Source organism: Pantherophis guttatus, chromosome 1 (genome assembly GCF_059756535.1).
Source record: "Pantherophis guttatus breed Tessera chromosome 1, ASM5975653v1, whole genome shotgun sequence".
NCBI classification, from domain to species: Eukaryota; Metazoa; Chordata; class Lepidosauria; order Squamata; family Colubridae; genus Pantherophis; species Pantherophis guttatus.
In genome coordinates this window covers 247,690,497-247,705,350 of record NC_142063.1, presented here as the reverse complement: position 1 = coordinate 247,705,350, position 14,854 = coordinate 247,690,497, and the positions used below count along the sequence as shown (strand labels likewise).

Genomic DNA, 14,854 nt, shown 5'->3' with positions numbered 1-14,854 from the left:
TGAACTAGTTTAAGTCTGGGTGTTAGCAGCGCATGGAATACAGATTGTCAGGATCAAATCATTTGTATTCCATGATTTTGAACTTTCCTAGATGCATTTGATTATTAGAAAAGGAATGCTGAACTGAATAGGACCAGCAGGCCTGCTCTACTGATCTTAAGGAAATGGCCAAAGAAATTGGACTGATTTTTTTCTGACTGTATCTTCTCCCAAGTGTAATTTCAAGTACGGTAGCAAGTTTTGTTTTTCTATGGACCTCATTTTTCTTCAACACCTGAGTTAAAGATCGAAGCAAAGATACTTTATCAGAGTCTCGATTCACAAGGCTAATTGCTTGGACACAAGGAGAAAGACTTGGGAGGTGGCAGGCACCAAGGCAGAGAGAGTCCTATGTAAATACTGCCATTTTTAAATGGAAATGTTGCCAGTCTGCTAAGAGCCTTGGAAACTATAGAATGCTTTAAAATGATGTCATGATCTAAAGGGTTTAGTCTAGAAATAGAGAGGCCATTCCTAGTCAATTACTTGGCAGAATTTTATACACTACCAGCCTTGTTTCAGCCACTTCACAAAGCATCTCTTGAAAAGGAAAACAAGATGGTCTTTGTAAATAAAAGTTCATGCAATTGCATAATGAAGCCATTTTCTAAATCGGTACTGAATGAATTTTTTTTTCAGTGAACAGATTTGATGAGAAGAAATGGGGGGGAGGAGAATCTAATAAAGAGTGTTAAGATGCCCATTTTCTAGCAAAAATCCTGCATCTAGGACTTCTTGGGTACCTGATTTCATCTTGAAGTTTCAAATGACAAAAAGAAAAGCATATCTCCATACCATCCTTCTGACTGTGGGTCTATCTCAAATTTTCCATGCCTGTGATACTTTGAAAGATATCCTATAAGTTAGCTATCATCAGCAAGGTCTCATTAAGTCTCGAGCAGGGGATGTAAGAGGAAGCGTGGGGAGGTCTGACTTGAATGCTGCGTGGGTGGCTCTCAAGCTGGAAGGGGAAAGGGGAATGACGATCCTCAAAAAGTTGGCGGAAGCCAGAGTTTTGAATCCAGACTCAGCCTGTATCCTGACTGAGGGGAGATAAGGTGGCAGCACAGCTCGGGCTGCTTTCCTGGAATACAATCTGCATTTTGACACTCTCTGCTAAGCACTGCCCATCTGTATGTTATTCAGTCAGAGCCTCCAGGGAGAAAGAGGAACTCCAGACTCCGAAAGCCAGTGAGAAAGAAAGCAAAGGCACTCTTCTGAGAAGGAATTGTTGCAAATTGACTTAGAAGCCCCACATCTGGAAGCTGATACTTAAAATAACTGAGGCGCCACTCAAGCAAGTGGGCCGGGAGGCAATTAAAGCAGAAGCAAAAAGCAAGAAGTTGAAAGTTCCCTGCTGAATGTGAGGGGAGGAGATGGCTTTGATCTTGGCCTGGACCCTGCTTTTTCCTATACTCTCCTTCCTGGGATGTTTCTCCTTATGCTCAGCTTCGGCGGAGGACAACGTTTTTCATTTTGACACTGAAGAGAGCTCAGCCCATGGTAGCCAAGACAATAGCCTTCTCAGAGGGCAGCAGCAAGCTGTAGCTTTTGCGAGCTGGTCGCATTTTGCTGAGGTACAGTCGCTCTCCTCTCTGTTGACCTTTCTCCTCCTTTGTATGCTTTCTCTCATATTTGTTTAAGACTTCAGATGGGTAATACAAATGCCCTCCACTTGAAAGCAGAAGTGTGGGGCTAGGAAGATTGTAAAGGCTTTTTAAATGCTGCTAGAAAAGATTCCCTTTCAAATTCCAAAGTGCATCTCCTGGTGCAGTACTACAAATTCAGGTTAGCTTGCTTGGCTTTTCATGAAAAAACAATAACTTGGCCTACCAAAAAGTTTCAAATAAACTAACTTACAGTACCACCTTCCCTTTGAAAGAAAGTTTTGTACTTGTGTTGAGATTGTAAGGCCTCTGGAATTCCAGGAAGATTTGAGGAAAGAGTTATTGGTTTGACAGGAAAGAAAAAATAGGTTAAATAGCAAACTCTGGTGATTTCACTGTCTTTGACAGGAAAGATTTGTTTAATTGCATGAATATACAGTTCATCCCATTCATTTCAGTGTGATTACACAGTCCCATGATCCTACACTGATCTGTGTGAATCAATGGACATCTAAACGTTATTATACTGTTTAATGGGGAAATATGTATTCTTATGAGAAAATATCTATTTTCCTTGTTTTAACAAGCATTTCTTGATTTCCATAATATTCTTGTTTTCCCCAGCCAAAATCTTTATTACGGTTGGTATCACCATGTGATTAACCTTCCAAAATTCCCTTAGGAACAAAGGTTCCAGTTTTATACATAGAATAGTCCTCAAATCCACTATGGTATAAAAGAAAGGACTTTGCACATGAAAAGAATGTGTGTACACGACTGCATGCTCCTTAAATACAAATTAGGAACACCAATGAAAATAAGCTTTGTATTAAGGTTCTATGATTGTATCACATGGGTCTATTCTCCCAATTTGGAAGTATGTCAGAAGTAGTTATACATCCTACTGAGTAGAATTCAAAACTGTAGTATGGTACAGAACCTTAGCCTATAGACTTTGAGTTACATCTAGAGGAATGTATGCAACCTCATCAATACTTCACTTGCTTGTTTGGAAGTTATTGCTACAGAGTTCAGGACTTGTGTCATAACAATTGTGTTCTAAGTAAAAGTTCGTAACACTTAAACTTTAGAAAATAAAGGGCTGAAGACCATCTGCAACAGAATGTTCTTCTACCTATAAGAAAATAAAGACAGCAGTGTACTTTGATGACTCAAAAATATATTTATTCAAGATGCAAAATATATGGGTTAATGATAATGCAGTAGGTTTTATTTCTATCTTGGATACTTGTCATTGATTGATTTTGGTTTAAGTGCAATTCACAGCTGAGGTGGGAGGGGAAAACACAACTTGACTTGGGTGGGAGAAACTATATTCTGTAAAAGTGATATTGTGTAGGAGGCAAATTAAGACAGAGAGGTCATGGGAAAGAAGAGATTTTTGGACAATAACCTAGAAAGTGTGCAGAGCTTAGCCCAGAATGAGTTCCCAGGCCTGAAGCATTGCTTCATTAACTATTATTCCTAAATTTAACAGATAAATGTATAGCAGATTTTAAATTGAACATCCTGGTTTGCAGCCCAACTTTTAGTGAACCAGTATTTAGCAAATAGAGAATTTATAAAAATATATTATTGTTGTTGTTGTCATTGTAGTATTCTTCCACATTTTGAATGAATAAGAAATTCTTGTGAAATCCTCAATACTCATGTTCAGAAAAAAGGGACCTCTCAAATCAGACAAGTAGTTGAACAGGAACTCCTACTTTTACGACTGTATTAAATATAAGCATTGCTATAAGTATCACCACCACACTACCACACCATTACTGGATGCAAATTTCATACATTTGTTAGTATTTGCCAATAGCCATTGAAAGTGGGATACCTTATTCTTTATTGACTAAAGTATCTGCTTTGGATGAATGATGTTTGCAATATATAATAGCTCAAATTTATTAGTATGCCTTATTATAAAACATACATTTATTTATTCATTTTTATCCTGCCTTTCTGCTCTGACAAGCATTAATAAAAGAATGCTCATAAGAGAATATATGGGATAGTGATTCAATAAAAAAAATCAAAGGCCAAAACTTATGCTTAACGTCTTTCCCCCAGGGTCACTAAATTTACTGCTTGATTGGCTGGGTGAGGTAGAAATAGAAAATCTGAACATCTTAGCTCACAAAAATCCCCTAAATGGATGCATAAGATTAATTTGGGTTTCCATCCCTGCACATTTTTACATTGGGTTAGGCTTCACCACAAATGTTTACTTTTAAGGAACTGCAGCCAAGCAAATATTTTTCTGTCAGCACCAGGCACTGCTTTAGTCGGAAATTAAATCTGGGTCAAGTTAATATCCACATCTCTGTACAGTATAGGCAAGCCCTTAATATTATAGGTAAGGAAGAATAAAGATGCAGGCTAAGTAGAAGGAATTATTATTTCCATAGGGAATTTTAAGCATACATGTTTCTCCAGGAAATTCAGTGGAAATTTGGTTCTAATGTGTCTTTTTAATTATTATTAACCATATACATGATCCTATTGATGTTTAATGTACAGTATATAGTAATGTCTTCACAAAACATACTGTGTACAGAAATGTTTCTCCAGTTACTAATTGGATTTTTAGATATATATTTTTCTTATTTAGGTGCCTTTAAGTCAGTCTTGACTCATGGCAATTACACAAAGAAATCTCTGCAGTTTTCTCAGCTATCTTTTTAGAAATGTATTGCCATTGCCTTCTTCCTAAGGCTATGAGGGAGTGACTGGCCCAGCTGACTTTGTACCTAAGGGAGAACTAGAACTCACTGTCTTTTGGGTTCCAGTCCAATGCTCCCAATTTGAATTTATGGTACAAATTTTATTCATGACTTTGGTTGAATAACTTAGAAAGCATTATGATGCACAGCTATATCCTCAACAATTATTAGCCCCAATGCAAGGCAATTGTCATTGCAGAATGACAGGACATCTGGGGCTCCTCCTGAACTGATAACTCCTGTTCAAAGGGAAGGTGGCAATTTTGACCAAGCGGGGATTTGCACAGCTCCATCTTTGCACCAGTACATGAGTTGTATGGCTTCGTAGATTGAGAAGCCTTTCAAACAGGCACTTGTGCCCTAGTTACTTTGATGCTTGACTACTTGCAATGTGTTCTACATGGGGCTGTCCTTGAAAACTAATCTGAAGCTTCAACTAGTCAAGAAAACTGGTCTAGAAAACAGTGCACAGGGATGCTGCCCCCATAATATTTCTGCTTTGCAAGCTGCACTCGTTGCTAGTATTCTTCTGGATGCAATGCTAAGTTCTAGTTATTACCTATAAAGCCCTACATGGCATGGAGCCAGGTTACTTGAGGGACTGACTATTTCCCAATTAAAATCCATGTGGTCCTCACTCCGATAGCATTTAGTAAAGCCTTGAAGACTTGATTATTCTTCCAGGCCTTGGATTAAGATGGATGCATCTTTCTTTCTTTCTTTTTTCTTTATGTCTGTATATAGGAATCCCATCTAGTTTTGATTTGTATTGGTCTTTTTATGGTAATATATTGTGAGCTACTCAGAGTTATATATTTAGCATATTTCTGTAGTTTTTGAAATTATTCCTTAGTTTCATTATCTGACTGATTCTGGATCATTTCCTCTGGATTATCCTTTGGCCCTGACTTGCTCCCTTTCATCCTGATTGCTCTTCAACCCTAATACCTGGCAAAATTCTTGGATGAGCTAGCATCAATGGGTAAATAAAGCTCATCCTACACATTCATGAACTCCATATAATTAGTTTACCAGTAGTTTATCCAATGATGATGATGATGTTATCCATTCAGCTGTGTCCAACTCTTGGTGATTCTATGGGCCAGGTCTCTCCACATCTTCCGATTTTTTTTAGTTATTTTTTTTTATTTATTTTTATATGCCACCCTTCTCTGGAGATTCAGGGCGGCTTACAATGCGTTAAGCAATAGTCTTCATACTTTTGTATATTTTATACAAAGTCAGCTTATTGCCCCCACAAACCGGGTCCTCATTTTACCTACCTTAGAAAGGATGGAAGGCTGAGTCAACCTTAAGCCTGGTGAGAATTGAACTCGCAGTAATTGCAGGCAGCTGGATGTTAAATGCTGCCTTAGTAGGAGGCATTAGCCTCCTACGCCACTCAGGCTCAGATTTTGCACTACTTCTTTGAATGTCTATGGAGATTCTCAATCATCCAGGTCATGGTTGTCCCAAAGGTGCTTTTTCAAGAGCCAACTGGTCTTTCTGGTTGGTTGGTTTTTTGTTTGTTTGTTTGTTTGTTTGTTTTTTAAGATGTTTTGCTTCCCATCCAAAAAGCTTCTTCAGCTCTGACTGGATGATGGGGACTGGAAGGATTTATATTCCTTGCAGACAGCTGGTCATTTGCATTCTTTTAGTGGGTCGTTAAGGTCACCTGGAGGTTTATCTGTGTCCTCAGCGTCACCTGAATTGTGCAAATTAGTGTGGAGCCTTCTTGGAATTGCTGAAAGGACTGTGTTGTAGACTGGAGATAGATGATGTCGTATCCCAACCCCTCTGTTGAGACAGGGCTGTTCAATTTTGACATAGATGGCCTCTTTAAGCCGTCTTTCAAACCAGCGATCCTCTCTGTCCAAAATATTTTTGTTGTCTTCAATGCAGATGAACTGTTGAATCTAGTCCTGATATGTTCTCAGGACATAGTTCTCCTTTGTTGTGCCATGCGTTTATGAAGTGTTTTTTTTCCCCCAATATACACATCTGCACATGGCTCACTGCATTGTACTTCTTTGAGTTTTTGAGTATGCTTTAGCTGGTAAATTATCCTTTAGTAATAAGAATTAATCCTATTATTTACATATCTATGCTACATGCTTCCCTAACATTTACCTCATGACATTTTTACTTCTATCCATTGGTACCATTTATCCCAGCTTTGATTGAAAATTGATTATTGTCTATCTTTAAGTATATATGTTAATCTATCACATTCTGCACACCACAAAATTTTGTTGATAATCATCAACAGGGTGCTGTCGGCCAAACAATGTTGACTGGTAGCCCCCAGGGGGAGAGCCTTCTCTGTGGGAGCACCCGCCATCTGGAATGAGCTCCCTCCGGAGATACGGAGGATCCTGGACCTGCGCGCTTTCCACTGTGCCATCAAAAGATTTTTTTTCCAGCAGGCCAGCCTAGCCTAACCTCTCTTTTAAACTTTTTTTAAAATTGTTAAAATTCTTCAGTTTTAAATTTGTCTTATGAATTTGGGGTGTTTTAAATTTCGTTTTCCGGGCCAATTATTTAATTTTATTTTAGTGGTTTTTTTAACATTTGTATTATATGTATTTTATTTGGCTGTTCACCGCCCTGAGTCCTTCGGGAGTAGGGCGGTATACAAATTCAATTAATAATAATAATAATAATAATAATAATAATAATAATAATAATAATAATAATAATCTGATCCGATATGTGACCAAATATCCAGAAGGTTGAGAGAATGGGGACCTGTCAGATCTCAAGAAGAAGGTGATCCACTGGAGAAGGGCTCCTACAGAAAAGGCATGCTTTCTATGTACCACTAAAGGCAACATTTAAAGAAAGGGACTGGATCATGTCTGTTCAATCCAATTTGATGAAATAGGCAGAAATTTTCAGGGAGAGGCAGTCCCAAAGTAGCCTGGCTCTGTGCCATGTAGAATTTAAAGGAGATAACCAGTACCTTGAATATACCCAGAAAGAAACTGGAAACCAGTGCAGCTTGCACAACAATGGTGTTACATTGACAAACTGAGAGATGCCCAGTATTGCAGCAAGCTGGCACATTCTGGATCAGTGGTCTTCAAAGTCAGTCCCACGTAGAGCATATTGCAATAATCCAACCAAGAAGTAACCAAGGGATTAGTGACTATAAACAAAGCCTCCTGGTCCAGCAATTAGCACCTGAGAGCTATCTGTGCAAAACACACACACACACACACACACACACACACATCAGCCACAGCTGCTATCTGCTATCTGCTCCTTGAACAAGCGCCACAAGACTCCTCGGGACTGGAGGCTAAAACATATGAAGAACAGTTGCAGAAACTGGGTATGTCTAGTTTAATGAAAAGAAGGACTAGGGGAGACATGATAGCAGTGTTCCAATATCTCAGGGGCTGCCACAAAGAAGAGGGAGTCAAGCTATTCTCCAAAGCACCTGAGGGCAGGACAAGAAGCAATGGGTGGAAACTAATCAAGGAGAGAAACAACTTAGAACTAAGGAGAAATTTCCTGACAGTTAGAACAATTAATCAGTGGAACAAGTTGCCTCCAGAAGTTGTGAATGCTCCAACACTGGAAGTTTTTAAGAAGATGTTGGATAGCTATTTGTCTGCAGTGGTGTAGGGTTTCCTGCCTAAGCAGGGGGTTGGACTAGAAGACCTCCAAGGTCCCTTCCAACCCTGTTATTCTATTCTATATTCTATTCTTGTGCACCATCTCTGTCCTCTTGTGCTGGCAGACTGGGTGGATTGGGATCAAAGGGAAGCAGTAAGGAAATGTATGATAGTGGTGGCAGCAGGGAGAACTCTTGACTTCTACAGACTAACTTCTACAAACATTTATCCCCCTGCATTCAGGGGAGTTCAGAGGTAGGTGTTGCTCTCAAAGGGTAGGCATGAGGATAAGTACAAAGTGGCACCCACCATCTCCTTGGCTGCATTGAGTTTTGAAATGCAACAAATGCATAGTCACTTGTTTTCACACCGATTTAATTTTTTTTTAAATGAATTTGAAGACAGGTATTCACACTCATTTCTATTTTGCCTTCACTTGGTCCAATCTATTAGAAATTTTATAAATTTAACCCTGAGAAAGTATGGCCTATTTTCAAAAATGTTACACTCTTTTGATGGAAAAGCTAGTTACTAGAAAGAGGAAACAGATAAACTTCTGTTAAATTAAATTAATTCCAGTATAACAGAAGGAAAACTAGACAAAAGCAGCTAAACGGGATGGTAAAACTATATGAATGTGTTTAAATATAAATTAAATATAAATCAAATAATATTTGATTTATCAATATTAGATGTAATCATTTTTTAAATTTAGTTAAATTTATAATATAATTCTAAATAGATATACTGTTTTTCTTATAGGGCAAAACTATTCTTTTTTAATAAGAATGTTTCCATATGAATCAAGCCAGTTTTTAAGCCCGGAAATCAGAGTAAGCCTCCCAATTATGTTCTTGATTTATTTCCTAGTTCAAATCCTCTTCCTCTCCTAAATAGACATTGACCATTAGTTAGGCTCAGTGGTGCCAGATCTTAGAAAAATTGGTTTTATGAAAACCACATAATCAATTCACAGAATGTTCCAAGCTGGAATGCAGCATCTGAAAAAAAGCAACCCACTAGAACAATGAAACATGATAGAGTGAGGAAGCCTGCTGAAATACATATATTGGCTGTTATGACATTTAATCCTGCCACACAAATATTCTGCAGAATTTTTCCTTCAGATTCTTTGGCTGTAGACAACCTACAGTGGAAATGTGATTAGTCTGAAACATGACATGCTAGAAGTAATATATATTTCCCTTTGCTCAGTTTTATTGGTTTTTTGATTGTGCTGAAAAAAGCAGCCTTGTCCTGTATGACAAAGGCTTTAATGACAAATAAGTTAAATATTAAGAAACCTGCTTTTTAATGTTCATCAGTTTTATATGTTCCCACTCTTTGTGTGTCTTTTCAGTGTGGGAATTGTTAACTAAAGGTAAATAGTTAAGGAAAACAGTTTTAAATGTGCTTTATGAAAAGAAAAGCTATAAAACTGGGAAAATCTGAAAGATATGTGGGAAGGGTGAAACATATGGAAGTGAGTGAATGAGCTGTTGTGATACTGTTGTGATATATATTTGCTATATATAATTCAACCAAAAGTACCCATGACCTTTTGTAGCATCTCTACTTCTCACAAGGTGAAGCCAAAGTGCTAATTCACTGTCCAGGCCTTAAGAGACGCTGGTTTTGCTTCTCGCACTTCTACACAGCCCACTGCTGATCAGTTTAGAATGGCCATTTTGAAGACACCACTTATAGCTGTCTCACAGGACTCAAGAGTATCATTGCAAATTCTAGATTGCAAAACTGATCATAGGTAGCACTTCAGAAATGATCCAAGAAATAGGAACCAAGATTTGCTTCAGAAGCACAGGATTAAATAGGTTAGGGAAAGCAAGAACTGAAGAACAAGGAAAAGAGGTGTCCAGATTTTGGCATCGGCCAGAACTCATGGAATGAATCAAAAGTAACTAGAGAACATAACATTCAAGAAGACCAAGTTGCTCAGCTGCAACAGGAAATTCTATTATTTTCCTTCCTCACTAGATGAAATTGATTCTGATTTTGGACTTGAAAGGGAGAGAAAGCTTTTTAATATAGGTGGGCATGATATAAGGGATATTATTAAGGGATCATTACAGAGAAGAATTAGCTGGTGCGAGATTAACCCAGTTGGATGGTATAATTTCTCATTTAATTCCCAGGGCACAATAGCAATAAACTGGAGTTATAGGGTGTAGGAGATGGCTAAAAGAGGTACTCAGAAAGTGCTTGCCAGACTTCTAACACTGGGCTATCTCAGCAGTGAACTAGAATAATTTTAATCCTAACACAATTTATGCCCTAGATCAGGGGTGTCCAACCTTGGCAACTTTAAGACTTGTGGACTTCAACTTCCAGAATTCCCCAGACAGCCATGAGAATTCTAGAAGTTGAAGTCCACAGGTCTTGAAGTTGCCAGGGTTAGACACCGCTGCCTTAGATATTTTCCTATATGTATATTAAGTAATCTGCAGAGCTTTTCAGGAAATTCTCTCAGCTTGGTGGTCTGAATTGAAATAACACACAAGCTTTGCTTGTATTTCTACCTTTGCTTTTTCAGTGCTGTAGAGTTGTTTTTCCTGCTCTCTAAAAAGCTTTCACTTTCACAGTTCTTTAAACAGTGTTTTCTTAGCCTACCAGCTCACTCTTTAGGAGATGTGTTTCTCATTCTCAGGAGATTCCAGTTGGGTGAGTTTTTTGGAAGTAAAAAACCTATCTAAGACTGTAGTTCATTTCTCCACATATAGTTCTTAATTGTCAACTGGCTCTGACTCTTTCTGTCAGTCCCACCATGATTCCGTCCTTTGCCTGTTTATCCTATGTCATTCTGTTTCTATATTATAATTTTCCTTGTTTCTCTTTGGACAGATTTATATGTTCCAAGGTCCAATACACAAACTCCTTCTGTAACATACTCTATTCCTTCCCCTACTCAGCAATTCAGCCATTGTTTAGTTTATTACAATTGTAAACCAAAGCAAATTAAAAATAAACTGATACTAAAATACATCAAAATTGAAGTATAATATAACAAACATATAGGATAGAGATGGCTAACCTTTTCTGGACCGAGTGCCCAAAGTGCGCATGTGCACAAGCGAATGCGTGTGTGCGCGCCCGAACCCCCAAAAGGCAATACGCACATGGCCCCCATGCATGCGCCCTGCCCCCACGCATGCGCACATGGTCCCCCACATGTGCATGTCCCCCCTGAATGCACCCCGCCCCCACATGCATGTGGCTCACTCCCCGCGCATGCACATGCATCTCCCACATGAGCCCCGCCCCTGTGCATGTGAGGCAGAGACCAGAAGACCAGCTTGCTGGCAGGAGTCACATGCGCATGCACGATGGAACTGTACTGGGACGACTGCTCGTGTGCCCACAGAGAGGGCGCTGCGTGCCACCTCTGGCATGCGTACCATAGGTTCGCCATCACGGATATAGGAGAACAAATATAAAATTATATTAACACAAAATGGTACTCACACTTAGCCCTCTGGAAGGACTCATTTCAGTGGTGGGTTGCTACCGGTTCGACCCGGTTCGGGCAAATCCATAACAGCAGCGGCAGGAGGCTCCACCTACTCACCCGGACGTCATCAAATACACTCTGTGCATGTGCAGAAGTGGCACGCGCAAGAGCGAACCGGTAGCAAAGGTAAGTGAAACCCACCACTGACTCATTTATGTTTTATTATAACTAGTATACAAAACCTGGCTACACTACCTAAGATCACTAAGTCCAGGTCAATTAATATGAGGTTGCTATGGTTATCCTTAGTCCTGCTTAAATATTATATTATGATTGGGGAAATGCATATAGTCTAAATATTTCTATTAAAAAGGCAGTTTAGAGAACATTACCCACAGTTTCAATTTCTCACTCACCATATAGGGAGAGGCATGGTTCTTTAAGAATGAAGAGACAGAAGGGCACTAGTGAACTAGTGTAAAGATCCTTTGGTGTTTTGATTGTGTATTTAATAATGAGCAGCTACAATCCTCTTTTTCTGATCCAACTGGGAAAAAGTAAAACCCGGCTAAAATCATTGTGAAGGTCAGTATTTCTGGCACATTGCTTAAAGAATGATTTGGCCTGTTAAAACTCATTCAGATCAGTGTCAAAAGGTCAATAATACTTAGTGGTATGGTGAAGACCATAATACTTAGGGTGATTTCCATAAAGAAGGCTGGAATTTATCTCAAAAAGCCAGAGCATTCAAACTGTGGGGTTGAAAATGAATTTAAGCCAAGAACTAACACGCACTATCTTTCATTCTTTCCAACATTAAGTATTTATGGTCCACTGAATTCTCATCCCCATCAGTACAGTTTAAAGAATTATTCTGCTCATCTTAATGCATAGACTTCTTTCTCAATTATGCCATCTTCTTTTGCCTGTCTGAACATCAACAAGCTTAGGCTAGCAGCTGCATTCCCAATTTCATTTGTACTAATAAAGCATGGGATAGGGTTATTTTTCCAATAATTATTTTGTAGTACAGTAAAAATATATGGTAGATCATATGTTTTTATCCTATAGTGAACAGGTCCCATCTTTTTCATTATCCTGCATGGACTTTGCCATTTTGCCTGCAATTTACATTTTTGATTGGGCAACAGCAACAACACCACTCCCCAACTCAACATATTTTCTCTAGCTCTTTGAGCTTCTGTTTCTGGTTAGCTATTGGTAAATTTCCCTGAGCTAATTGCATATAACTTCACTCTCCGGGCAAATCTACATTCAGTCACATCTTTTGTTTTTTCTAGTCCGTTTGGATGCCTATCACTTTTCTGGGTTGTCTACTGTAAAACAGTTCAAAAAGACTATTAAACACCTGAAGATATTTTAACCACTTTTCTATAGGCAAATAGTTTGGTGTAAAGGTGGTAGGCTACTAACCAGGAGACTGTAAATTCTAGTGTTGCCTAAGAGGGAAAGTCAGCCTGTAGCTTTAGGCCAGTCAATTCTCTCTCAGCCCCAGGAAGAAGATAATTTTTGAAGGTCAGATTCATGTGCTTAATTCAGCCATCAATCTGGGGGTAATAAGGATTGGTTCTTATCCCGTGAGCCCCAAATCTCTATATAGAGACATCTTAGTGAGACTGATAAGAAATCTCAGCCTTGATCTGTTAGGCTTTCATGTGGTAATCTCATTCCACTGAATTCATTAATCAGATTTTTTTCTATCTTTGTAACTATAATGTTGCTGAGGGGCACTGTTTTAGGGTAACATGAGGCCTAGACATATATGACTAGAATATATTGGTTGCTCTTTTTGGGTATTATTGGCAGAACTGGTAAAAAGGTTCCCCCAGACATGCATGCTAGTTGTTTCCTGCTCTAGGGGCTGTGCTCATCTCCATTTCTAAGCCGAGGAGCCAGCGCTATCTGAAGTTGTCTCCATGGTCATGTGACTGGCATGACTAAATGCCAAAGGCACATGGAGCACTGTTACCGTCCCACCGAAGTGGTCCCTATTTTTCTACTTGCATTTTTACATGCTTTCAAACTGCTAGGTTGGCAGAAGCTGGGACAAGTAATGGGAACTCACTCCATTATGCGGCGCTAAGGATTTATTTATTATTTATTTATTATTTATTAATCAAATTTCTATACCGCCCTACTCCCGAAGGACTCAGGGCGGTGAACTGCTTAACTGCCGATCTTCTGATCGACAAGCACAGCATCTTAGCCACAAATGACAAAAGGTTTTGCAGCAGCCCTGCATGGAAACCATGGGTTGTATGTCACCAAAGTATGTAATATACTTGCAGATCACATGACATCTGCACAAAAAGTCTACCATTACTTTGGCACTACCTTAAAGGGTAGGTTTAAAGCATAATCAATCTGGATAGCCATGTTAGTATTTTGCAATAAAACCAATTATTTTTGTGGCACTTTAAGACTAATCCATTTATTTCCATATAAACTTTTGTGGATTATAATGCCTAGAATATATTGAGTGAGATCTTCTGAAATCATTTGAAATGAATGGTGTGAATGGGTTTTAATGTCTTTAAGGTTTTTAATTTTTAAGTGTTTTTATAGTGATTTTTTTTAGTGTATTGTGAGCCGCCCTGGTCTTCGGAGAGGGGCGGCATATAAATTGAATAAATAAATAAATAAATAAATAAATAAATAAATAAATAAATAAATAAATAAATAAATAATAAATTTCAATACAAAAATAATTCAGGTTACCATATATTACTGGCATTACTTTTCTAAGTCAGTCTTAGTCTTTTTTTTTTTTAAATTTGATTTATATGCCGCCCTTCTCTGGAGACTCAGGGCGGCTTACAATGCGTTAAGCAATAGCCTTCATACTTTGTATATTTATACAAAGTCAGTTTATTGCCCCCACAAACTGGGAGCAGGTAAACTCAATTTACCTACCTTAGAGAGGATGGAAGGCTGAGTCAACCTTGAGCCTGGTGAGATTCGAACTTACAGTAATTGCAGACAGCTGGTGTTAATCACAATGCTATCAGTCTGCTGAGCCACCAGGCCCTTCTAAGTTTTCTAAGAGACTACTTTGTATGGGTTGGAAATTACACTACAGATGTTTGAGATTGTATTTTATCAAAGTTTTAAGTGGAAATCAACTGCTAAAATTCAAGCTGCCAGCATTAAGCTGCTTAAATCATAGGAAACTGAGAAGAAAACAAAATTACCAAGCCCAACTGCATGATCTAAACAGCTTTATCCCATAATTTTAATTGCATTTTTACTGAGCTCTTTTATACAAATATGTGCAATGCTAACGTTACTTATCTAACTGACAAGTAAATGGCAAAAATTGGTAACATTAATCCTTAATATTATCCATATACTGTAGTCTCAAAAATA

The 14,854-nt window shown here is 38.5% G+C and overlaps 1 protein-coding gene across 1 annotated transcript in view; it reads left to right on the top strand.

Annotated features, from left to right (window-relative positions):
* The first annotated feature begins 725 nt into the window (after positions 1 to 725).
* The window catches only part of LAMA4 (laminin subunit alpha 4), a 99,682-nt gene continuing 85,553 nt past the window's right edge, over positions 726 to 14,854 (top strand). The window contains exon 1 of the mRNA XM_034409194.3: positions 726 to 1,616. Within this exon, the coding sequence (XP_034265085.2) occupies positions 1,416 to 1,616 (201 nt within the window). The 5' untranslated portion in view covers positions 726 to 1,415. The remainder of the gene's footprint in view (positions 1,617 to 14,854) is intronic.